This window comes from Podarcis vaucheri, assembly GCF_965113315.1.
Source record: "Podarcis vaucheri genome assembly, chromosome: 15".
Classification (NCBI taxonomy): domain Eukaryota; kingdom Metazoa; phylum Chordata; class Lepidosauria; order Squamata; family Lacertidae; genus Podarcis; species Podarcis vaucheri.
This window is the reverse complement of record NC_138753.1, coordinates 27,045,202-27,072,478: the sequence shown is the minus strand read 5'-3', so window position 1 is coordinate 27,072,478 and position 27,277 is coordinate 27,045,202. Positions and strand designations below refer to the sequence as shown.

The 27,277-nt window shown below is 42.7% G+C and overlaps 1 protein-coding gene and 1 long non-coding RNA gene across 9 annotated transcripts in view; both read right to left on the bottom strand.

Moving 5' to 3' along the window:
• Positions 1–27,277, bottom strand: part of NCAM1 (neural cell adhesion molecule 1) — a 216,139-nt gene that overhangs the window by 30,207 nt on the left and 158,655 nt on the right. For 4 of the 8 annotated variants that reach the window (XM_082200931.1, XM_082200932.1, XM_082200935.1 and 1 more), the window contains 5 exons: positions 26,147–26,243; positions 25,451–25,621; positions 23,513–23,644; positions 21,618–21,632; positions 16,900–16,941 (listed from right to left, as the gene is read on the bottom strand). In XM_082200931.1, the coding sequence (XP_082057057.1) occupies positions 16,900–16,941; positions 21,618–21,632; positions 23,513–23,644; positions 25,451–25,621; positions 26,147–26,243 (457 nt within the window). The remainder of the gene's footprint in view (positions 1–16,899; positions 16,942–21,617; positions 21,633–23,512; positions 23,645–25,450; positions 25,622–26,146; positions 26,244–27,277) is intronic. The other 4 variants (XM_082200933.1, XM_082200934.1, XM_082200936.1 and 1 more) reach the window with 1 other exon arrangement.
• Positions 12,132–15,124, bottom strand: LOC309519890. Its single transcript, XR_014214055.1, has 3 exons — positions 14,213–15,124; positions 13,613–13,882; positions 12,132–13,509 (listed from the first exon to the last, which is right to left on the bottom strand). It is a non-coding gene; the product is annotated as an uncharacterized lncRNA (long non-coding RNA).

Here is a 27,277-nt window from a genome sequence, read left to right as displayed (position 1 = left end):
TCACTGCCTCTGAAAACAAATAAGCAGATGGCTTGGGCCCTCAAAGTACCATGTACCTAAAGGTGCAAAGTGGAAGGTGATCATTTCTCTCCCGGTACTAAACAAATGTGATGCCAATACTTGCAGGTTTTGCACAGAAGGAAGCCAATAACAAAGCATGTATTGCCTTATATCATCTTTTGCCTTTATAATGTCCTTGCCCTTCCTTCCTTCCTAACTTAAATATCCATGTTCTGGGGAGCACGGGCGCTACAGCAGCAACAAATCAATCATGCTTCCATTAAGAGGCAAACGGCCTGAGCAAATGACAGGCACCCTCCCCCCTCCCCTGGTTACTTCCAGTGCCCTTTCTCCCTCATTTCCCCTTAGTGCCATTCTTGCCACCTGTCATGCTGACTGTGCCACGGGGGAGGAAGGGGAGGAAGGTGAAATCCATAATTGACTAAGAGGCTCCCGCAATCCATCTTTTCTGTGGGAACTGATTTGTGCTCCCCCTTCTTTGGAAGGCAACTTGCTCTGACATGGATTTTGGTCCTTTGACAGCCACTGAGGGAGCAAATGACAGTAACAGAAGGGTGAGTGAATAGGCTGCTTTCTTTGGGTAGTGGTTATTGATCTGTTTCCCAGGAGGTGATGAACAATTAATCCTTTACCTGCTTAACAGGATCAAAGGCTTTGCCCTCAATAACCTTTCTTGGGATCTCAGAATTCACCTAGAGACTCTTTATAGATTAGGGTCCAGAGACTAGTTAACAAACTGGTACAGTACTAGGGTGTAAATCCAGGCCGGTTTGAAGTTACTTTTGACATGGCTTGCACATAAAAACCTTTCAGGTGGATCATGTCTTTTGCCTTTGGTCAACTGCAGGACATTTTGCCAAGCATATGACCCCAATGGCCAACACCCTACTCTTAGTTCCAAGAGTCTCGTATTTAAGTCAATGCCACAATAAGGTCCAACCGCTGAGAACAGATACATCCTCCGCTAATTTGTATAGTCCTTCTTTGAAAGCTTAAGACAAATTCATGAAGGATAATCCTATTGAGACCAGTTTGGCATAGTATTCACTGGGAAGGCGGGAATTCTGTACTGATTTGCTATGGATGTTTGTATGGGATGCCAATAAAAGGTTTGATGATGATGAATACAGCCTCCATATTCAAAGGCAGAATACCTCTGAAGACCAAGACTTCCCAGACTTCCTGTTCTACTCTCAGTGGTATTTTCAGGGAAAAGAAGCATTTTGATTCTATTCAGAATGTGGAAACAGAACTTCCCTTGTCCGCAATCTGAAGAAAATTCTACTGGCTGAGCAAGAAGGGGCTCAACTGATGTAACAAAGCTGTTGCTGAGTTTTTGCTCAAGTGCAACGCAGAAAGAATAAGGCTCCTTGGATAGAGAGACTGCTTCACCTTCAGATGCAGGTTTGCTGATGGCGGAAAAAGTAAACAAGGACACTCAGGAAATTCTGGGGAACCATCGACAATAAGAAGTACTTCATTTCTACTACACTGCAGAACCAAAAGAAATAAAGAAAGGGAAAGTGGCCCAATAAATGTTTCTCTCTACCCGCCCCCACCCTAACAGCATACTAGCACTCAGCCAACGAAGCGGTCAGTATGTGGAGGAACTTAATCTATAAAACTATAATCTACCTATGAAACTCACTGAGACAGAACGCTGTGGTGGCCAATAGTGCAGGATCTTTAAAAAGGATTAAGAAAAATTCACAAGGTGAGGGCCTAGCAACATATTTAGGGGTAGATACTAGGAACCAAGATCTGACTGGTGAGTTCTGGAGAAGACTGAAGTTTGGTCTCATCCAGTGGGTCAATTAATGGGCTTTCACCTGACAAAGAAATTTGACAAATCAGTTTCACAGCAGCCCTGATGCTGTTTGTTTAGGGCAAGTGTGGAGACTTTTTCTATCCTTTTTAATAAATGCAAAATGCCTTAGGACTATCTATAGCAGAGAGGTGGAACACTTTTGCTGGTTATAACTGCACCATTATTATTATTATTATTATTTTAAATAACTTTTGTTGTGTTTAATTTCTCACTAGCCAAACACCAAATCAGTCCTAACTCTGTAGAGACAGCTGAAGTGTTCAGAGAGAGAGAGAGAGAGAGAATTTCCTCCAGCATTAATGCATTCTGGAGCATAACCTAGCAAAAATGGTTTGATTAGGAAGTGTCCTAATTCATCCCTCAGGGTGCATGTGTGCATTCTTCAAAAAAAAAGAAAGGTAAAAAAACAAAACACCCTGCTCTCCCCACCCCTCATTCCAATAATGACTGGCGAGCAGAAGCAGCAGTGAGGTCTTGTATGATTAAAGCTCTGGTGCTTTTAGTGAAGTGTGCCTTGTATATATTTCCAATTCCATTAGGGTGCCTTATCAGGAATAATGGGAAATAAATTACCGCTGTCAAAATAAATGAACAAAAAAATATTACTATGTGATGCATTCCCCCTAGTTCCTCTTAGTATTCATGGCCCCAAGTGTAATCTGTACTGGGTCACGTCCAAACTCATAGGTTGGGCTTTCTCGGCACAGATGATGCCATGCCAATCTTTGGGAATAATCTGACTGGAGAGCCCTTCATTTCAAAGGAGGCTGTGCAGGAAGGCTTCAAGGTCCCCTTTGGCTTTTTTACAGAGGCCATGCCTACAGACAGCTTGCGAAAATATCCAGCACACTTCTTGAACTCACTGCCACAGGATGCACTGGTAGCCACTAGCTTAAGGACTTTACATGTGGGCGGAGCCATATCTGCCAGCTTGTCTTTTTGCCCTGCAGGATCTACTGACACAAAGAGACCACTCAAGGCTCTTTCACAAATTACATTAAATGTGTGGAAGAGGGCAGAATCCATGGTCATGAGGCATTGATATTTCATGTGGGTGGGTGGGTGGTACAAAAATACATCCATAAAATTAAAATAGAGCTCACAATACATTAGTGCATCATCTAGAAACCTCTTGTTGCATAGGAACATTAAGAAGAGCTATGGTAGACTTCATCGAAAGATTTCACCTAGATTTCATCCTGTTTCTAGTAGTGGCCTGAAGACACGCCTAGCTTGCTCAAGTTGTGAGTGCTAATTGTACTTCACGGAGGTTTCCTAATACACAGTGTATGGCTAATATTCTAGCTATCATCAAGTGGAGCAGGTGTTTTCTGAAATCTGTCGCTCAAGAACTGGGGTTTTCTGGCCCTTGAAGTGTCCTTAGATTTCTGCCTCAAAAAATATTTTCTAACTGAAAGGAACAAAGTGTGTTGCCTACCTTGCTGGCCACCAACCCCATAGTCAATTAGGCCAGACACTATTCTGACTGCTGCTGCTAATGAAGGCTGTAGGTTTTGTAAATCCCATTACAGCACAAAGCAATTCAGCAGTTACAGTGCTTGAAGACGAAGTTACATTGCAGCGCAAATTAAATGGGGATAAATGAGTTCTGACAGGCTGGGGGGGAGGCAGTGTACCAGGTTACCTCTCCCGGGTGTCGTAAAAGCATTGAGATGATAGTGAAATAATTACCTTTCCCCCACAGCCCTTGCAGATTACGACTCTCCTGTCCCCTAAAGGCCATAAACGAGGAGGGATTTCCTGTTGCAGAGCTGGGTAAATACTTGCCCATATTATGAATGTGGCACAGGCTAGTGCCAAACTGGTTTTGTACACAGCTGACCTGTGGCAGCTGATGTGAAACCATTTGGGCACTGATGCAAGCTCAGTAGTAGCATTGCTTGCTCACCACTTGGAAGTGAGGCCAAACTTGCATTACTTGTCATGTGCTTCTGTCGTCTCCAAGCGATGCTCATGAGTTCTGGGATTCAGAGCTCTTTGCTTTATATCACCAACACCACCAGCAGCAGCAACACATCTTTGTGAGGTTTCTACTACAAAAGAAGAGCTCAAGCATGTCTGCTCCTTCTCCCTCAACCCAGTTTCTCCTTTATGTCACCACATAGCACATTTGCCAGAATGTAATCTACCTTGTGGTGTCATTTTCTTGTAGACTATTTATTGCAAAAAGGATTTTCTGAGAAATTCTATGGGAGAGTTCTCAAAAGCCTGGATACACTCTCAGTGATTTTGGCTATGAAATTATCTTCTGTGATGCTGTTTTAATTCCACAAGGGCTCTGTACAACATATCGCAAGCCCCTTCCTTCTAGAAAACTGCTCAAAGCTTAGTAGCAGATGAAGCTGCCTTAGAATGAGTTAGAACATTAGTCCATCCATTTCAGGGACAGAACCTGGGACGGACCCTTCTCTGCATGCAAAGCATATGGGCCCTTCCCCCAGGCAGACCTAGTGCCTCCAAAGGAGTTTTAAAGAAACTGTAATGAACTGAAATTAGCATCATTCGAACTCAGAATCATCATAATGCAAAAGAAACACAATGTAGGTCTCTCCTATTCTCTATGGAATTGTGTTTCACAAACCACAGTGGGCTGTTAAAAGCCTAAAATTGTGCATTTGGGGTTAGAAACACGAAGCTTAACCCGGGCTTGGCTATGCTTGGAGTAGACCCATTCAAATCTGGAACAGGTGTGTATTAACCATCTTCTTCAAACAAGAGCACTCAAGCGTTCAGTAAATATGTGAGCAGGGTTTCACCAGCTAGTTGCACCCCAAACACCGGCACAATACCCATGCTCTGAACAAGGGATGCAGACACAGCTACCATCTACAGCAGAGATGGGGAACCTGTGGCTCATTCTGGCTTATTTTTTTTATTTACTGCCTTAAATACTGCCTTTCTGCCAAGGAACCCAAAGTGGTTCACAATTTTAAAATACTAAAATGAAGAAATGGCATCAATATAGAGCAGCAGAGATCCTCTCTCACGCCGACTGAGGGCACCCTTGGCTTCATGGCCTTCCTTGCCTCTGTCTTAAGACACAGAGGTCTCCAGTGGCCCCTGACTCAACAGTTCTCTCAGGCTATAGGTGGTTCTGTTGGGGAGTAGTGGGTAGTGCTTGCTGGCTTGGACATCTCACATTCTTCAGTCACACCTGCTACACTGGCACAACCCTTTGGCTGAAGCCTCCCAGAGGTTATAGTTCAGATGTTGTAGGACTGCAACTCCCATCATCCCTTACTACTGGGCATGTTGGCTAGGGCTGATGAGAATGGAAGTCCAACAGCATTGGGGGTGTGTGGATAGGTTCCCCATCCATGTCCTAGAGCTCAGTGGAACTTACTTCTGCATAAATGCATGAAATGAGTTTGGATAATTCCATTTTACATTGTGAATGAGAAAATGTTTTTTGTTAGTCATATATGCATGCCCATTTGTTACCCTGAAGGGACCTTACGGTCCCCAGCTAGAACATGCTCTCAATATAGCTAGCACTTATAAGCGAATAGTGTAAAAAACTGAGCTGCACTCATTTCAGAGTAGGAATAAATGTGAGTGAGGGTGGATTCGTGGCAGGAAATGTTTAGGCATCAATATGGCACATCCATATTGTGTTTGGTGTTTTTAACCCAAAGCACACAATTTGGCCAGAATTTTTGGCTTAATCACATCACCAAGCTGTAAAAAGGAAAAAAACATGATAATTATCCAGGCATAAACACTCATGTAGATTAGTACTATGATACTTCAGCAAAAACAAATAACAGTTCACATGTAAAGTACATTAGTACAGGGGCTTGGCCAAAAAGGCGCCCCCCCCCCAATTTAGGTCAAGCTTTAAATAGTTCAAAAGTTTGGCTGAGCCTTAGTAAGAATATTCTGTCCGAACCAACCGATAATCTTAGCATAACTCTCAAGTGCCACTAGCTGAAGAGAAAAAGAAGTCTGGTTATTAAAAAGTTCATACAAAAGATCATGCTCAGAACATGCGCATGAAACTGAAAAGAGAAAGGAGCTGGAAGCCAAGATGACAGCTGGGAGAGCAAAGGGAAGCCCATTTACACAGTGCCTTCAGAGTTTATTCTGTTGGCTGTTAACTTCTAGGAACACAAATGGATCCTGCAGTAGACTCTTGAGGTGTGAGGTACTTCTGTTCATAATTCCAGACAGGCTGGGGCACTCTACCCCAAAGAGATGTGGTTGGCCTCTTCCTCCAACTTTAGGTGAGCTGTCAAGATTTTTAAAGTTATTTTTCCCACCTAGCTTTTAGGTTTGAAGCTTTTATGCCCCCTACGAATCAAACTGTGGTTGTTCTATACTGCTCTTGGATTTAATATTTTTAAAACTGGTAGTATTATATTTCAGTTTTTTATTGTAAATTGCTTTGGGGGCCCTCTTCTGGGAACCAAAAAGTGGTATATAGACAATCTTATAAATAAACAAATTGCTGTGGGTCTCTTATGCTTTAGGATAATAAAATTAAGTGAATATTCAGGGTTGAAGTCAAAAGGCTTCCTTTTGTGCAATGGCATGCAGTCAGCTAGGTACATTAGGACAGGCGATTAATCATTTGCTTTTATCTGAAACTGGATAGGAGACCATTTGTAGCTGTGACCTCAACAAATACATTTGTAGCTGTGACCTCAATGAATACAGCAGCAGCTGCATAAAATGTGGCGCAGGTGATCCAGATTCCCTCTGCCTACATGGCTGCCTTGTCAAAACTGGCAGAGGTGGATACTGGCTTTAGACTTCAAAACAAATCCTAAAAGACTGCAGGAAAAGACAAACCATTTTTAGAGTAAGGACTTTAAGTGGTGTAGTGATTAGAGTGTTGGACTTAAATCGGGGAGATCTGGGTTCCAGTGCCCTCTTTGGGCCAGTCACTATTTCTAAGTCCAATCTAATTCACAGGGTTGTTACGAGAATAAAAAAGGGGGAGAATGGACTCCAACCCAAGATCTTTGGAGGGAGAGTGGTAAAAACGGATAATCATAATCATTAAATTTGGGACTTTGAACCTTGGTGAGTCCAACCTCAAAGCTCAGGGCAGGATCTGCAAGACAGGATGCAACTTAAAAGTGCTCATGAGAAGCGGTCATCCAGCCTGTGCTTAACTGAGTATCTCCAGCAAACCTCCAGAGGCAGTTTGTCATTGTCAAGTAGGAACTACCTTCTAACATATAGCTGAAATCTGCCTCCTTGCAATCTCCACACACTGATTCTAGTCATGTCTTCTGGAGCAACAGAAAATAAGTCTGCTTCAATTTCCATGTCTTCCTTGACCTTCTCTTCTTCAGACGAAACATACCCCAAAAAGGGTGGTGGTGAGGTTTTGGCAGTAAAATCAATTGCCTCCTTACTTCAGTTAAGTAAAAGTGGAAGGACTCCTCCATAAAATAAGCCTCCTCCAACCTGCTACATAGTTCATACAGCCTTGGCCATCTCCACTGAACAAGAACATCCTTTCCCCTTCTAATCTCTTGCCACCCAACTTCACCAATTCTTTCCCTTGGCCACTGTGTAAAATGGGTGAAAAATTGTGACAAAAATGTTTGCCACAGTTTCTAACCATTACTGGTGCCCATCACAAGTGGAGAGATACATGAGGTGGGAAAAGAAAAAGAAAGGGGGAGTGGGTTAAAGTTAATTCACAAATAAATGACACAGGTGTGTAGGGGGGGTGAAAGGTTGTGCAAAATCAAGATGGCTAGATGTTAGTTCCATGTGGATGTCGCCCAAACATCTGTGGAAGGAGAGGGAGAAAGGGCCAGTGGCTTGTCTCCATGCATGCAACATCTGATGGGTTACTGGGGTTAGTTTTCCTGGCTTACCCCTGCCTAAATGCTTCCCTCAGTAAAGGGGAGGAAAAATCCAAGACATGAGAGTCAAACAAGGTGAAATGCTCAACTCTTTGGTGGGTTTTCCAAATGATCTATCTCCTGGGAAGCACAAATGCAGGGGTTGTTCCTCTCTCCTTGAATGGTGCACATGGAGTGTTAAAAGTGAGATTGCAAGAATCGCTCTAGGAAATCCATTCCTTTGTTGCTGCCATCAGCTCTTACAGTGGAAGGAAAGTAAACATATTTCCTTATGTCGCAAGGGCCAAATCATTTGCTTCCAGATTATGGAGAAAACCACTAGGTGTATCTTCAATATGGCTTTAGTACTGGTGTGAAAGTCCCTTCCTGGCTTGCAAAATATGCTCAATTAGTAGAGAAGCAAGTGGAGCTCACAAGATACCAGATGTCGTGGTGTTATTCCTACTGCATGGATTATTACGTGCTAGACAAGAAGCTTGCTGCTTGGTTATGCCTATATGCATGTGTGTGTGTGTGCACAATACATACACATACACAATCATCCTCTGAATTCTTTCCACAATGGGAATGAATTTCTAAGCAGTTTCCCCCCTCCGTCTTCTTATTTATGCTAATTGATTAAGGTGCTCTTAGGAGGAAAATTATGAACAACTGAATCCTATGGTCACATCCAAGACTCCTTGGATGCGTGGCCAGCACTAGAGATGATGCTTACTCAACACAGGGAAGCTGACCGGACTGCCAGACATGTCGGTCTGAGGACTCCCTTCTCTCCATATTATGTCACACTCTGCTTAAGCATAATGGGGGAAGGAGGTGAAAATGACCCTGGGCTGCAGTTTTGAAGCACAATGCCTAGATCTACTCCGTGGAACTGACTGGAGGCTTTGAATCAGTGCAGCAACTCAGGGGGGTGTAACTGCGTGTCCAAGGTCTCCCACATGAGAGATTGATGTGGTAGGGGCAATTTAGTAAGTGGCAGCATTAAGTACAATCCTATCTACATCAAAGCTATGTTCCTTGGTCTCCCAGTAGAGGCACCAGGCGAAAACATTCCTCTTTACTCAGGCCTTTGGCCATTAAATAATCTATGACCTGTTAAATGGGTGGACTATTATGATTATTCTATTCTATTCTTACGCTGTATTTTGTGTTTTCTGTTTTTATTATTTTGCTGTGTAAATTATGTTCTTAATGTTGTGCACTACTCTGGGATCTTAGAGTAAAGGGCAGTATATAAATTGAATTAATAAAATAGAAATAAGCTTAGCAGTGCACTAAAAAGGTCACATGCAAAACAGGCTCTCTGCATCAATGGAAGCAAATGATTCAGTCCAGCTTTCTGACTGCTGTGCTATCTTGCCAGCTCAGTAAAAGGACGGCATGATGGACTTTAGTTGGTTTTGCATGCAGAGAGAAGGTGTTGAACAAAACTGTAAAAATAATAAAAGGTTATAGAAGAAAATTTCTGAGTAATGGAAATTTAGAAGTTCCTGAGCGGAAAGTGTATTTTTGGATATATATAAATATATATGTATATATATTGTCCTGTGCAGAACTTGTCAACCAATCAGAACAAAGCTGTGTTTTGTTGTTGTTTTAATTTTTACCTTCTGTTCACCAGCGTGGACGACATCAGCAGCACCATGCAAGCCACATGACAAAGTCACATGATACGCACGCACATGATTTGGTTGAAAGGAAAGTGGAGGAGGTCACATGAAAAATACAAAAAAAATTTAAAAACTGATGTAAACAATGGGCAAAAAGAATCAACAACATTCATAGATTAAATTAAAGTCTAAACAAAATTAAATTAGCCACTCCACTGAAACACTGGGGAAGACAGTAAAACAAAAAAACAAAAACAAAAAAAAACACCCACCAACCTGCAAACACAAGATTATTATTAAACAGGAGAAAACACTGAGTTACTACAGCAAGAGATCTGGTTGGTTAGGCAACACTGGGGGTTGCATGTTAATTAATACTAAGGTCAAGAAGAGAAACAATATATATATATTGAGACAAGAGAAACCTTTCTCATAGAAATCAAACTGGCATCCATAACACCACTAAGGAGGAACACAAAACAGAAAGGAGGGAAAAGTAGTGTTATTTAGAAACAGCTTGCCCACATGAAAGAAGACTGTGGAAAGAAAAGTTAGCTTCTTGGATTTATTGCAAATGGAACTTGCTGTCTCCTATTGATGAAATCTCCTCCCTGTAGGGACAGAAAAGCAAAACAAGCAAACAAACAAACCCACCTACACATCTCTTAGTAAGGAGAGAGAGAAAACACAATTAAATTAGTCTTTGTCTGAGGAGCGCTGCCGTGGATACAGCCAGGTAAGGAGAGTAAGATAAATACAGGTTGCTTAGAAACACCACACGCTCAGATGAGGTCCATGTCTGCAGCACAAACTGGCCGAGGGCCAGCTGAAACAGCCAAATTAACACAGGAAGAGTCTGAGGGGGTTGAACAAAATCCTGAAGGGTGTGCGTGTGTGTCACATAACCATTTCACCGCATGAGCAAGCTCACTAGTCAGTTCAGATCACATGGCAACCAAAAGATCTGGAATGCATTTGTTGTGCAAGCTGAACATCCTGGCTGATTTGCAAGCCAGCTGCTTAGTGAAACAGCTGCCTAAGTTCTTGGGCACTGTGATGAATTTGGCTTATATTCGCTTTCTCCATGGGCGTAGTCAAGGGGGGGCAGGGGGGGCAGCTGCCCCATCAAGTAAAAAAATAGAAATGCTTAACTTACTGACCTATCATGTTGGTTCTTATCCCCCTAACAAAAGTCCTGCCCCCCCCCCCAACAAAAATCCTGGCTACGCCCATGCCTCTCTCTCTATCATGTTAATGCTTATTGATTCAGATGCATAGCATGCCTCTTTCTGAAGAAGTGGGGCAGGCAACAGAAAGTAATACACTGAATTAAAGCTGTGAGATCATAGGTCCACCTAGGTCAGTATTGTCAATCAACACTGAGTAGCAGAAGCTTTCCAATGTACTCACTAATGGTTCCTTGTGATGTGTGGGGAGCCATGGGGTTCTCTCCTGGGCCCGTTGTAGTTCAACATTTTTATAAACAACTTCGATGAAGAAATTGAGGGATTCTCATTCAAATTGCAGATGACACCAAACTGGGAGGGGTAGCTAATTCCACAGAAGACAGAATTGGGGTTCAATATGACCTTAACTGATTGGAGAACTGGGCCCAAACTAACAAAATGAATTTCAATTGGGACAAATGTAAGGTTCGACACTTAGGCAGCAGTAACCAGCTGCATAAATATAAGGTGGGGGACACCTGGCTTACCATCAGTACATGTAAAAAGGATCTAGGGGTCTTAGTAGACCACAAGCTTAACATGAGTCAACAGCGTGGTGCAGCAGCAAAAAAGTTAATGCTATTCTAAGCTGCATCAACAGAAGTATAGCGTGCAGATCAAAGGAAATAATAGTACTGCTCTATTCTGCCTTGATCAGACCACACCTGGAGTACTGTGTCCAGTTCCGGACACAATTTAAGAAGGATATTGAGAAGCAGGAACATGTGCAAAAGAAGGACAACCAAGATGATCAGGGATCTGGAAACAAAGCATTATGAAGAATGGATGAGGGAATTAGTATGTTTATCCTGGATAAGGGAGAAATGAGAGGAGATATGATAGCCATCTTCAAATATCTAAAGGGCTGCCACATTCTGCAGGCATTCAAAAGGGTGATGTTCATAGGGCAGATGTTTAAAAACAAACACCAATCCTACTTGTGCTCCATTTTAATGGAGCTTTTGTATCACAAGCACTGTGTTTAAACAGGTTTGATGAAAATGAAAATGTAGAAAACAGAGAAGCTGTTTGATATCTTCTCACTCAACGGGACATTACACATTGCTACTCAAGATGAGATGCCATGTGCCTTCATAGAGATTTGGTATTATCTATAATCCATCACCTCTTTGCATTTCGTTCTCTGTGAAATAGTAAAGGTAAAAAGGTAAAGGTAAAGGGCCCCTGGATGGTTAAGTCCAGTCAAAGGCGACTATGGGGTTGTGGCGCTCATCTCGCTTTCAGGCCGAGGGAGCCGCTGTTAGTCCTCAGACAGATCTCCAGGTCATGTGGCTATCATGACTAAACCGCTTCTGCCGCATGGAGGACTGTGACGAGTGCCAGAGCACATGGAAACGCTGTTTACCTTCTCACCACAGCAGTACCTATTTATCTACTTGCACTGGTATGCTTTCAAACTGCTTGGTTGGCCGAAGCTGAGACAGAGCAATGAATCGTTAAAGGGGAAAAAAATCACACAAGTTCAAGCAAGTTGTGGAAGGTCCACAAGGATTACCTTGGAAAAGGCCCCCACTCTTTCCTCTCTCTCTCTCTTTCACACACACACACACACACACACACACACACACACACACACCTAGCAATACTTTTTGAACTTGTCAAGGCTGCTTCTACTGCAAGGGGGTGGCCCCTTCAGCTGGCAGCTCATGGGGTCCTTATATTTCAAGGGGCTTCAACTCCTCAGGCTTTAGACATCCGAGTTTTAAATCTGAGGTGCCAAAATATCTTGGGCTAGTATTGAAAATGGCACTCGGCAGAATGATGAGTATCCAATGTGCTTTGATTACATCTTAGATGAAGGTCAAATGGGAATTTCTATATGGATTCAGGCCACTCTGATGGATGACCTTTACCAGGACAGAGACTTCTCTGTGGCTTTCAATATCATTGACCATAGTATCTGGCTCTGTGGAAAGGGCACCAGGGACACTGTGCTACAGTAATTCCATTTCTACTTGCAGGATCACAACCAGGGATCATTAGGAGAGTCCTCTTCAGGCTCATGGCAAGTATGTTATGGGATCCTGCAGGGCACTATTAGTGCTACTCAACATCTGTAACAAGCCATCTTGAATGGTCACTGGGAGTTCTGGGGCAATCTACCTTCAGTGATCCAATGTCTGGATGTGGGCCAATGAACATCACCTGAATCCTAGGAAGACAGAGGCTTTGTGAGTTGATCATTCCTTGATCTGGAAGACGAGCAAGCTGCTTGCCCTGATCACCATTTAACTTTCTTTGAATAAGCAGGTATGTCATTTGGAGGGACTCCTGGAACCCTCTTCAACTTGAGGCACAGGTGATCTGGATGGCCTTGAGTGCTTTTTATCAGTTTCAACTGGTATGCCAACTGCAGCTTTTCCTAGATAAGGACAACATGACCACAGTAGTCCATGCACTGGTAATGTCAGGACTGGATTACTGCAAGGCCCTCTATTTGGGGCTGCCCCTGGGTCTAGACAGGAAGACTCAGCTGGCACAGAATGGTGATGATAGTGATGAACTACCATCAACACATGACACCAGCATGGAAAGAACGTTCCAAAATCCGAGCTTGATAATGTCAAGAATGTTGAGATTGTTAACCCAGGCAGATCAGGTGATCTGGGGAGCCAGTAGGGAGCTTGCTGACATAGTTCTCAAGTTTCAACCAACCAGCATCTCATGTAGGGTGACAGTTGAGATAAGACACCCTTTAACAAAAGAAGTTTACTAAACTATTGTTTTATTTTTAAATTCTTTATACCTGAGCCACTCAAGCACAGAAGCTTTGCAGTGGCTTTATAAGGTAAAAAGGTAAAGGACCCTTGGACAGTTAAGTCCAGTCAAAAGCTTTATACTGTAAATACAAGCACTTCATTCATCCATTACAATGCCCCAGCAATAAATGAATCCATTTCCTTTTCTTTCCCCCCTTTTTCCTTTTAGGGATCTGCATTCTTGCCTTCCAGCCCAAACTTTGTTAAATCTCATATATATATTCACAATAATGACATAAATTGCAGATACCTACATATAATAAATATATATGATACTTAATATTTTACCACATAGAAAAACTATTGTAACTCCATAAGTAAGTTAAATTTATACTACAGAAATTCAATAAGCAGGTTCAATTTATCTTAAAGTTCTTTTATTTCTTCTCTGACTTCTTTCACTCTAATCAATTCCATAAGTCTATACATTGTTGTTACCCTTCCACGTTTTTGTTAACCATTCTTTCACTGTTGGTGGTGACTTTCACCCAGAAATTTGTTCAACGAGCATGCAAGCAGTTACTAATAGATTCCAAATTAACTTTTTTTTAAAAAAAGTTTAATTGTGGATCTAAATACAGTGGTGCCCCGCAAGACGAATGCCTCGCAAGATGGAAAACTCGCTAGACGAAAGAGTTTTCCGTTTTGGAGGTGCTTCGCAAAACAAATCTCCTATGGGCTTGCTTCGCAAGACGAAAATGTCTTGCGAGATCCTGCGGGTTTTTTTATCCTCCCCCCCTTTTTCTAAGCCGCTAAGCCTCTTATCAGCTGATCCGATAAGCCGATAGGCCGCTAAAAGCCGCTAATAGCGCTAATCCGTCAATGGGCTTGCTTCGCAAGACGAAAAAAAACGCTAGACAAAGAGAATCACAGAACGGATTCTTTTCCTCTTGCGAGGCACCACTGTACCCTTTTTCATACCTTCGGGCTCACACAGTGGTAAACGTGAAGAGATAAGATCACTGACTGAACAAAGATGAAGGGGTCTTCCGCACTTCCTCTTGTCCCTAGAAAGCTTGGGTCTGAGAGGTATTCTGCTTGCCCTGTGCTTCCCAGGTATGAATCCAAGCAGTTTTTTGTTTGTCCCACCACTTTCAACAGGAAAACCTGCTGTTTATCACTGAATTGGAACAAACGTCATTGGGCAGAAAAACTGATTTACGTTTGTTCCGATTCAGCAGTAAACATTAGGAGGTCAAGCAGACATGTGGACAAGCCTTGAGTTTGAGGACTTATTACCCCTCTCCACTCCACTCCAAATAAAGAAATCATTCCTGGAAGAAGACCGTCTTTGTCTTTAGTCCAACACCATTTTGTTTGGACAGGAATGGCAAAAAGTAAGTTTTTTAGTGCCTTAAAAAAAATTACTGATGTTGAAAATTGTCCTAAGTCCCTTTTGAAATGAGGGCAGTAAGAAAACTAAGTCTTGTGAATACATGTTTGTCCAGTGCGTGCCTAATGAAATATATCATAATATGGGGGAGTAATTCAGTTTCATGTCCATTTTAATGGATACCTGTACCCAATTCACACATCCGCAAGCTATATGCAAACAGAAACGTAGCTGTCCTGCAAAATTTGCCCTTCTCTGATTTTTGGGATGCAGTTACCAATCCCAAAATTTGTATGCAAGGGGAAAGTGCACATAGAAATACATATGTTGGTGAAAATAATGCGCATAAATGCATATGAGAAGAAATTGCTTGCAAAAATATGTATATTGGTAGAAATATGCACTAAAATGCTGATGAATTTTCATTGGGATTTATAACCAACCAACCAATGTGGAAAGTTGTACTTAAGACTAGAAAAATGAGAACCTGAGGGAAAATGAAATCAACAAATCTTAAACCAGGGTTGTGGGACATACAGTATGGCCCTCCAGAAGTTGTTGGACTTCAGCTCCCATCAGTCCAGCCAGGATGGCCACTGGTCCAAGAATGCTGGAACCTGGAGTTCAGTGATGTCTGAGCAACACTGATTTTAGTTCAGTAAAGCTTTAAGATGGTGCTCATTTGTGGATAGGCACACATGTCCTGATCCAAACCCCAAATCAATGCATCTTAAAGATTGGTGAAGCGGCCTCCCTCCCACCTCTTTTTTCCTAATATATAAAGACCACCTCCTTACAGCTGCAGAACTGGAACTTTCCCTGCTTCCCACTGGGAAGGACAAACCTATATTCACAAGACTCAAGTATTTAAGCTACTCTGGGAAAAATACAAAGCAAAAAGCTCTATAGAAGGCCAAGGCTTCTTTACAATATGAAGCCCCACCTGCTTTGAAGGCAGTGGGGCAACTGGGGTTCTGTGCACAGTTCCCTGGAAGAGTAGGCTATTACTAAATCTGTTCTGTGGGAGATGACAAGGTATTCCACACAGTAATATGGCACCATGACGTAAAACTCTGGTGAGAGCAATATGCCCCACCCCCTCTTCAAGCCATGAAAAAAACAAAATGTGCAGATGTTAAACATTCTAATTTTGGGACACGTGGATAAACTGCAAGCAAACCCACTGTGTCTGCAAAGACACCCAGCGGCAAATTGTGTGTTAACTGGAACTGAAATCAAGCTCAGAATTATTATGCAGTTAGTCATGCTCACCTCAAAGATGTCACAAGGCAGAGGTTTTTAACAGGTGTACATTTTATCAAATGCAACCACTTCATCCCTTTGAGTCCAAAGGATGTATTCGTTGTAGATGTTTAAATAATTTAGAGGAACCACATTTCATGCCACGTCCTGTTTTCCCGCAATTCCCTCTGAGGAATGCGAATTTACAAACCATGGAATGCAACTTCCAGAAAGAAACTGGAATTTTATTTGAATCTCCTTCAGTGGCCATTTTCATATATTGGTCATGATGCGTTTTGAGGCTTAATAGGATATGAGAAGGGCAAAATCCAAGAAAAGAACTTGCTGTTTCCAAGCAACTGTTAAGAAGTTATCCTATATTAATAAAGAATAGATAATAGCCAGGCTATATCCAATGTCAATATTGGATGCTCTTACACTGGGACCTGCCAGTAGACTGGGGCAGTTTTTAATTGAGGGTTCCATGTCATCAAATAGAGAGAAATTTTGGATAATCACACACAAGATCACAGCTGTAGGCTTCAGGGGCTCGGAGAAGCATCAGATCTTGTTGGGCATTTTATTTCTTTTTGAAGGCTTCTCAAATTTACCCTGCTCCATTTTAATTAAGCTTAATCTAGTTTTTCACCTCTAAAATGAGGGAGCAAGATCAACAGGATGTTAAGAAAGAGGGAGTTAAAGGGGAAGCCCGTCTAAATACTCAGATGAAATAGGTGTTAATTCCTGACGTTAAACACACAGATGGCAAAACACCAGCGTATCTCCACTCTGCAACACAATCTGGGGGAAGGGAACTGTGCAGGGATGAGGGTGCCAAGTCTTTTCTTACTCACACCCATTCATGCTGGAGTGTGCCCACTGCATAGTGGGGCGGGGCATATTAATGGCTCCTGGCCGTGCACTCTATCGCACACCATACTGTTTTGTAAACGTGTCTGAGGGGTGTGGGCGAGAGAAAGGAAAGAAGGGAGGAAAGCCTTTCTGCTACTCACGGGCTGGCTCTGTGTTTTCAGATTCAGTAGGATGCTGGGTTGCTATGGAAACACGAAGGATAGATCGGACATGTAAAGGTGAAGCCTAGTGTGAAGATAAATTATGAAGGAAAATAAAAAGGCGGGGAAGGGGGGAAAGAGAGCCTGATGATAAAAAGGCAAGGGCTGAAGAACATTTACGCCAAGGATTTATAAAATAAGGAGAGCCACTGGGCTGAGGAGATCCCGGAAGTTCCCTGGGTGATCTTGGGGCAGTTCCTCTCCTTCAGACAAACCTATCTCAGGGTCAAACTAGACATTTCTTTAATTGCATAGTTCAGAAGTATGTCTAAAGTTCCCTCAGAGGATAGCTGTGAGGATAAAACAGAAAGGAAAGTTGGGGGAGAAGCGAACAAGGTCCTGAACTCCATGGAAGGAAAAAAAAATGTAATAAATAAACAGAATATTGGGGAAATGTTGATTGAATACTCCAATAGTTTTGCACTCTTCAGAGGTGGAAATCCCTCGTCTGCCCCTTTGGAAAAGCAGGAGTCACATCAGCTCCATTCCAGTTGTTAGAGGAAACTCCTTAGGACAACCCAAATTTGGCTGTAGTATGAAGCCTTCAGAAAACAAATATGCAAAGACTGTGGCAAGTCTACAGAAATTTAGCATGGGTGTGTCTGCAACAAAATACTGTGGTGTAGAGAGGAAAGCTCCAGTTTTGACTTCCAGTAACTCCATTTCATCTCCCTGCTGCCCCACTCTAACAGTCAGGTCACTATTTTGTGCCCACAAAGTATACTCAGTTGTCTCTGTGTTTTGTACAGAGTGGGTGGGTTCCTGAGGGTTTCCCCCTCAATATTCTTTTTTACGTGTGTGTGTGTGTGTGTGTGTGTGTGTGTTGTGGTGGTGTCCATTTTGGCCATTGCCCAATACTCTCTTCCAAACACAACACCTGCTCATTTATGGCCATCACTGCATAACATTACTGCAGGTTAAGAAACCCATAAAGTACTTTTTAACGCCTCACTTACTGAGAACATTTATAGAACTGAAGAGAGCTGTGGAATGGTAAAAAAAGAGGCTCTCATTCAACAGAAATCAGTCACCTCTATAATATCAGAACCACCTGATTGTGTAGATTCCCATTGCAGAGCTTTGTCTGTCCCATCCCAGGGTTGCTCTGTCCTCTGACAAACAGAAGAGCACCAGGCAAGCTGAAGAGCAAGAACTGTGGGTTTTTGTTACAGCTGGACTTGCCGACAGGGGAGAAATGGGTGAGCAGAGTGGTTACGAGACTGAGTTGGAAGGCTCCTGATGCAAGGCTCATCTGCGACTCAGCAAAGTTGTCATTGGCAAATGCTCACTGCCTGCCAGTAGTATGCAATGGCAATGCCAGTCTACTTCACAGGGTTCGTGTAAGGAGTGCTAATATATGCAAAAGGAGTGCAACTCAAGATGCTCCTAAACCTACCATGTCCCACCCCCCATTTAATTTTTGAAGGAGTGGGCATGGTTCACAGGCCAATATTAGCCCACCAAGGGATCCAATTTGGCCCACAAGGCTTTTTCCTACAAACCCCACCCACCTGCCCATCAACTGAAGTTACTGATTACGTCAGCTGATGTGTAGTAGGACAGGGTTTAATTGGTTGTGTGATCCAGTTCCCAGGCAGAATGATTTAATCACCATTCATCAGCTAAACAGAGATTAAAGCCCTGTGTAGAAGCACCCTTTGAAGCAGCTTCTGCATGTGTGCTGCTTCAAAAAGGCTTTTGCAAGGGATTTAAGATAGCTCCTGCACCCCTGTTTGAGCCTCTGGATGCTCAAATGGGAATAAAGGTCTGTCTTAAAGCCTTTTGCAAGTGTACCCCTCCCCCTTTAAGTCTCCAATCCTGAAGGCTTAAGAGGGAAGCGCAGACAGAGGTGTAAAAGACTTTGTGAGCATTCTCCCCACTCCCCATTTAAGCCTCCAAGATAGGGGACTTAAAGAGGGAAGGAGGAAACTCACAAAGCCTTTAGCAAACTCCTCCCTCTCCCTTTAAGTCCCCAATCTCAGAGGCTTAAAAGTGTGTGGAGACTTGCAAAGTGCAAGTGATTTTGGCAGGTGGAGCAGCCCCTCCTCCTGTCAAATCTGGCCTGTGAGACACAACTTCTATGGTTATGGCCCAAGCAGACAAAACGGTTCGCCAGTCATGGAGTAGAACAGTTCATCATTCACGCTGATGTAGTGTGTTGCTATCTGGGGACCTTGCAGTGACGGAACATTTTTTTTCTCTCACTCTATCTTAATAAAATCCTCAGCAACATTTAAGAAACAACATTCCTGCAATTAAATTCAAAAGGTTATCAGCTCAATCACAATTTAGTAAAGAAATATCCATGCCATCATCTCTCCACCATTCCTTATGCTCTTTCTCAACCGCAATCAGCCGCTCTGTAATGAAGCAGACTGCTTCACAGTTGCCATCTGGAATTGTTTTGACAGCAAGCCTCCCCCCTTTCCCCTTTTAAGCCCAGGTAGGGGTGTGTGTGTGTATGTATGTGTGTATAATTAATATTGAAGCCAAAATTGTTGCAACTGCAGCCTTGTGATTCTGTGAGCTACAAAAACACTCTCGTTTTCTCACAACATCCCTTGACATCACAACTTGCACAAATGCCCCGGAGCCTTCATGAAATACTGCCCTCCAGTCCCAGCTCTTGTGCTAATGCTGACTTCCAATTATTGGCTGTAACTTCTTTGCAATGCTCAGTCAGCTGCAAGGGAGTTGCTATCGATCCATTATTTTCAGACATGGCTGCACTGGACAGCAACTTTATTGCTCACCACCAGCCTGAGAGCAAAGTGCCTTTAACACTCCCCCCTTTAACCCTCAGTTATTTATCTGATCACCCTTTGGGAGGGATACAGCTTGAACCCCACATGAATTGGATGTCCATAAACCAGCCACGTATGATTGGCCACCACCAGAGGTACAATATGTGGCTATTATCCATGAAAGCTAAATGGAACTTCCATATATATAAGGGCAATGTACTGAACACACAATGGGAAAAGGACGTTGCCCGGTTTGTAAGCATCTGGCTGGTCCGTTTGGGAAAGGGAACTGACCCCAATGTATGGGTGTCCATGTTTCTTCGGATTTTGAAGGGGGGGGAGGGTGAATTCTTTTGGGACTAAACCTAACAGTGGAGTGACAGCAACAGAACAATTTCATTTTAGGGCAGCTTGGTGCAACTTGGTGCCCTCTAGATATTTTAGACTCATCAGAGTCCAAGCCAGGGCTGTTTGCTCTTTTCCAATTTTCATTTCCAACATTTATCCACAAATCTAAACTAACATGAAAGGAACAATTAAGGAGAGTCTGGCTCGGCTAACCTTCCCTGTTTACCCATGAGCTACTTCTGCTGTTCATTCTCCTTCTTCTGGACTCTAAAGCCCCTTTAATTATAAAACAGAGGCTGGTAAAGTGCAAGATCCCTCACTCCCTAACTGTACTGCGTACAGGTGAAACTCGGAAAATTAGAACATCGTGGAAAAGTTCATTTATTTCAGTAAATCAACTTAAAAGGTGAAACTAATATATGAGATAGACTCATGACATGCAAAGCAAGATATGTCAAGCCTTTATTTGTGCTTCATTATGTTCAGGGTCAACGTAGCCGTCTACCAGGAGATTTTGGAGCACTTCATGCTTCCTTCTGCAGACGAGCTTTATGGGGATGCTGACTTCATTTTCCAGTAGGACTTTGACACCTGCCCACACTGCCAAAAGTACCAAAACCTGGTTCAGTGCCCATGGGATTACTGTGCTTGATTGCCAAGAGAAAGATGAGAGACATGAAACCGAGCAATGCAGAAGAGCTGAAGGCTGCTATTGAAGCATCCTGGTCTTCCATAACACCTCAGCAGTGCTACAGACTGATAGCATCCATGTCGCGCCACATTGAGGCAGTAATTGATGCAAAAGGGGCCCAAACCAAGTACTGAGTACAGATACATGCTTCTACTTCTCAGAGGTCCAATATTGCTCTATTTGCAGTCCTTGTTTTGCTGATTTCATTTAATATTCTAATTTTCTGAGATTGTTAATTTGGGGTTTTCATCAGCTGTACGCCATAATCATCACAATTATAACAAATAAAGGCTTGACATATCTCGCTTTGCGTGTCATGAGTCTATCTCATATATTAGTTTCACCTTTTAAGTTGAATTACTGAAATAAATGAACTTTTCTACAATATTCTAATTTTCCGAGTTTCACCTGTATGCTAAGAATTTTTTAAAAGCTTTTTCTTTGGGAATATCGACCTCCTACAAGTGAGTTTGTCACCTGGTATCAAAGCAAGCAAACCATTGGAGACAGCCTGGAAACTTCAACATTGCCTACCCCAGGTGTGTGTGTGAAACAACAACATTGCAAGTGAAATAGGCACACATGCAGATACGAACAACACTGCATGCTTTGGAGATGGGAAAGAAGGAGGTGTCAACCCCTTGACCAACTTCTACAAACGGCAGTGTTAACTGGAAAAATACAACAGCTACTCTAGCATCAGTGTTATTAGGAGATGCAAGAGTTTTATCAGCTACTTTGTTTCTAAGCACAAGAAGGAAGGTTAAAAAAACTAGAAAAGAAAAGAAGAGAGAAATGCTAAGTTAAAAAGGGCTAGTTCTACATCCAATGTTAGGGTAAGAGCACTCCAGGAGAAGGAATTCAGAAGCACTTACGTGGCGGTGGAGTGCCTGCGGTTTCCCCATGGTTGGAACACAGATGAAAAGAAAAGACAGACACAGACCCCAAAAAAAGAAAAGATGTAACAGAGATGAAAATAAAGGAGGCGATAGAACAAGGCACTGGAAATTTAAAACAAGCGAGCGTTCCTTGCATTAGGGTCACATTTTCCAGGTAGGCAGGTTAAGATTATCAGAGAAGAGTAAAAACTGGGCAGCTACAGAAGCACAACAGGGGAATCATGTTCATTTATCTGTGCACTGGATAGTTTGTGGGGACAAGGAGCACAACTAGCTTCCAAGGTAGAGAGGGAGGAACTAGTGGAGTGGGAGAGTTGCTGTAACCTCTGGTCTTTGCTGCAAAGCCCTGGATGTAGCAGAAGGAGCACTGAGCTGAACAGGCATAGGAAAGGAGGTGTGGGTTTGTTGCTGATTCCGAGGCACACGCGAAGAACATTGGTTGGAGAAAATTGGGAAAGGGATATAAGGAAGCCCATCCAAACATGAGCAAGCTGGCTACGTAAAGGCTTGAGTGAAACCGGGAGCGGAAAAGGGCTTAGATCTGGGGCAACCACATATATATAAAGCCCATTTTGTTCCATATCATGTTACATTCAATCTTGGTTTAATTTTTATTACAAGTCTGAAAACAGTTCAGCTTCCTCCACTTGCCCCTCCAAAGAAGGAAGGAACTGGAAAATGGGAAAACTCAGTATGACAGACATACAGGTCCATCCTCACTCTGAGGAGCGGCAAAATCCAGAGCATTAACTTGCAGTTAGCTCTCGCTTGTTCACTCTGAATCCTGCCCACATCCCGCAAAGCATATGGTGCACAAATGATCTGGAACTGTAAAATAGGAGCCACAGTGGAACATGCATGCTCAAAAGCATGTACACAGCTCTGTGGCAACCTGATTCTTGAGCTTAACTCTTCTGCCAGTTAGATGGAAGTTTTAAGGTGTGCTCCAACAATATTTCTCTGTCTCTGACAATTCAGTGAGGCAGAGTATATAATAAGAGTCAAGACTGGCCAAAAGATATAGTTGTTCATAGAGCACAGGGTTAATTTACAGATCATGCTGCTACAAGCAGCAGTGATGCCTGCTCTATTGGTTGGCTTCAAAATGGAATTAAGACAAATCCAAGAAAGTTGATAAGTCTTTTAATGGTTACTAGCCATGATACTAACACCAGGGTTGGAAACAGTTTGCCTCTCAGTAGCAGTTACCAATGGACAACAGAAGCAGGCAACTGCTATCCTTCTAGCCCTGTTCGCTGGCTTCTCATTGGGGCATTTGTTTGTCCACTGAAATGGATTGAGGCATGGGTGGGTGGGTGATGACGACAACTTGTTGGCCCAGGCAAAGTAAAAGGATTGTCAGTTTGGCTCAAAACTCAACCAATGCTTCATAACAGAGGAAGTTCAGATTTAAAAAAAAAATCACCCTTCTACTCTTTCTCCACCCTTCTACCAGCTGTGCCAGAAAAAAGCTGGTTCATATCTCTGTTCCTTACCCACAATATTGTTATGACATGTGCCAAGCTACAATAAAGGAGTGAGGGCTAGTTAAAAAAAGAAAAGCCACACTATCCCCCTAAACAATCAAACCCCTTATTTCCATAACCAGTCTCTGGGAGTGCAGCTTGGTGGGAGGAAGAACAAAAACAGAAAAGACCATTGGAAGACAGAAAATAACAGAAGTGGATCGATGTTACAACCTGGTGAAATCAGAGAAATCTGGGCAGATGTTTTGGGAAAGATCAGAATGAGACCTGCAAGAGGAACAGGAGCCATCCATGCATGGAAGGGAGGCTGCAAAGAGGCAGGGAGAGAAAATGAAGGACGTTTGCAAAAAGCAAGGAAGAATAGAAAAGCAGGGAGTTACTTACGAACTGGCTGTGTCTTGAACTCGGAGGGAGAACTGATTTCGCCTGCGCCTTTGCCATTGATGGCAGTCAGTCGGATGGCATACCTTGTCTCTGGCTTCAAGCCCATCACAGTGAACACACCCTCCATGTTGGCTATTCCAGAAAAGAGAGGAAACAAGCGGAGGAACGTTTTAATCTATAACAGAAAACGGTTCATTTCACAATCAACAACCTTGGGTGTGCAGGACCTGGAGAGAGAAGAGCATGGGAGGAATGGCGGACGGAGAGGGGACCTGCCATCCTCACCTCAACAAAGTAGGGCATCCATTGCTTTTTTGATGATACAATTAATATGCAAGCTTTACACTAACAAAGATCTCTCTGATCACCCATGGAAGGGTTGCTAATTTTTTACCCCTAGACAGGGCTTCTTAATAAAATTACAATTCAGAAGTTGGAAAACTCAAAGAGTTGTTACCTGATGTTAAGCTTCCTCTATACAAAAACATAGAGAGATGAAATTCTACTCTATCAAAGATAGATCCTGTTGTGGCCCTGCTCTTTCTCCATGTCATGCTCCCACAGAGTCCAAAACTAACAGTTTCTTCATGGTTAGTCAATAGATAAAGGGCCAATCCACACTTGATGGCAAAATCCCGACTTTCATGTTCAGTGGGTCCACTGTGCTCTTCCTATTTTTGCCCTGGAACTCTTTCCCAAAACCCCATGTTTATTTGTCCACTTTTTATTTGTTGCACTTAGTCAGATTTTTCTGAGTTTATCCGCCTTGCTCTGCCCACTGTGCTTGTCAGGGCTCAGAGCAGCAGGACACACTAGGCTTTTGGGACTCAATGCTCCTTCCTCCTTCCTTGTTGTTAAGAGTGGTTGCTAAGGGTGCTCTGTGCTTCCGGACTCATTAGTCCTTCTTTGTCCCCCTCCCTTCTATGCAGACACCTTTTATACGATCAGAACAGAAGTATGAGTGGTTTTTGGTTTTTTTGCGTAACAGGGTCATTTGGAAAATGAGGGGGAAATCCTGGGTCGAAGTCAGGCAATAACCAGAAGCATGCAGTTCAACAGTGAGAAAACTCCTAATGAAAAACTGACCAGATTGAGGGAGGGGGCATGGAAAGAAAGGGAGGAGGTGAAAGAAGGCTGCCTCTGCCTGCAAATTTGTGGAAATTTCGAAGAAACTTATTCACGAGCCATTGTAAAATCAGTTTTTCAAGTGGGCCAAATCTCCCTTCAAAATTTCCACACATCAGTTAAGATAAGATTTTTGCAAGAAACCTATGGCACAGCTGCAGAACAGCATTAAAAGTTCTTGGGCATGGGGAAATCAATCTGTGCACAAGTCGATTTAAATATGGATCAAGCAAGGGTATTGCTGTGAATTTGTGGGGCGCAAGACACACTAAATTTCTGGGTCCAGTAAAAGTTGGACTTAATCCATGTTTGCGAGTTAGGCTGTGACAAACACTGAACCCCTGGATTGTGTTAACAAGTCAGGCCAGCCTGGTGGCTGCTAGCTGAATGTGGGTTGTTAGAGGGAGAAAGACCAGTGATGACCCAATCAAGAAAATCACCAGGAGGGCAAAGACTGTGCTGCACCTCCAGCTGTGTGTCAGTGGGCAGAGAAAAAAAAAATGGGTTTAGGATTTTAGTTTGGATGCTGTAGGCCAGAAGGGACTAGTTTCACCAGGTTAGCGGTGATAAGGAAGAAGGAAGGTGAAGAACACTATGTGGGCTGACTGGAACAGGCTTTAACAAAGAGAAAGAGAACATGGCTGTTGTTTTCTGTTCTTAAACCCACGTCTTCTGCATCCATGGGAGAAAGCAAGAGACCCTCTTGGAATGTGAATGCTCTCCATCTAAACTCAGGTTATACATATGTGTAAATAAACCATGTATCACAAAGACATCACAGTCTCTGCTGGTTGGCAGTACTCAACACCCTACCTTCCTTAGCATCGTACATCCTGGAGTGCCAGTCTTCCTCTCCCCGCGCTCGCCACTCTGCCTTGTACCGGAGGATGGGAACTCCGCCAGTAGCCTCAGGTTCATCAAATTCCACTTGGGCTGTGCTTGAATAGGGTTCCACTCTCTCAATGGAAGGTGCAGATGGAGTATCTGAGACAGGGAGGGAGGCAGAACAGACTAATGAGGCCAGAAAAGGCAGGGCAAACTTGCACGCATAAAAAACTTTGCAGTATATGCACAGTATATTTTGTGTGGTGGTGACCCCATTCCTCCCTCCCCCCACTCAAAATGCCTCTTTGAAGTGAGCATTATTGGGAAAATAAAAAATAAAATAGTAGTAGCAACTTTCACCCCTTGAACACTGTTTTGCGCCTTACTCATCTCTAACACCTCCTACCCCAAAGTTTGGGCTGAACCTCCAAAAGTTTTGTGCAGTCCTAGAAGAAACTCTACATGGGAATCACTGTAGTAGCCATAGCTTAGGGTTAAGGTCTTTCAAACTGCTCAGGATAGCACCTTTGAGAGTTCTGGATGCTCTACCAAGAAGTTTGTGTGTGGTCAATAGGAAACCACTGAGCAAGCTTATAAGGCAGCACAGTTTCATTCAGAAAAAATGGGGGAGAGGAAAGTTTCTAGACCTCATGTGTACCTCTGAGGGGCACTTGGATGACTCACCTGCTTGTACAAGGATGAACTCTGAGGACTCCTGACCAATCCGGTTGACTGCTGTGCAATTGTAGTTTCCAAAATCATTTTCTGAGTCTGGTGTCACCTGCAAAGGGGAAATTGATCAGGAGGGTTAGAGCACCTTCCCTACTCGAAAAGAATAAAGAATCTGGAGTTTTTTATTTCTAATAAAAAAAGACGACTATTACAAATTACAATTACAAATTAATGAGGGAGGATTTGGTATTCAGAATCCAGAGCTATATCATCATGCTTACTTATTGCCAAGCATTAAATACTGGAAGCCAACAATTGGTGTTAATTTTCTGATTTATTTTCTGATAATTTTCTGTTACTAGAAAAATTGGTTAAATCTTTTAAAACAAAAAAAATATGTGATGACTTTTTAGATATTTCTCAATAAATCAGTTTGATATGAAGATGTTAAGAAATGAAGAGAATATAGAATTGGAGGATCCTGTATTGCCAAAACAATGGGAGAGTGTTATAACCTCTATAACAAAGGTGTCAATGGACCTTAAATTATGACATACAATGCAAAATAATATTTAGAATTTATTGGACTCCACTATGTTTTCACAGAAAAGGACTAAGACAGCATTTTGTTGGAGATGTAATATGGGTAATACTACTTTAAAGCACATGGTTTTATAATGACCTAAACTTACTAAGTTTTGGGAGAAAGTAGTGAATTATATAAATATGTGTGGCAGAAAAGCTATTTTTTCAGAGGATAATAGTCTTTTGAACTACATGCCTACTATATGGAATTTGACAACAGGGCAACATAAATCAATTCATTGTGCCCTTACTATGTGTTGCCAAAAGACTGATATTGCTGCACTGGAAAGATAAATGTATGGCTTGAAGATCAGGATTGAGGACCTGACTACACTTGCCACTTACGAGTGGATTGCTTAAAGACGTAGACTTAGCATGGACAAGTATAATGAAATTTGGAAAATATAGGAGATTAAAAAGTGTATTAGAAATGACCTGACTACTGGCCATGCTGGATGGGATAGGAGCTGCAGCCACAGGCCCTCACCCACTGGCTGTATGCTCAACTCCTTTCACCCTTAAGGAGAAACAAGTGTGGTCAAACCAAACACCCACCCT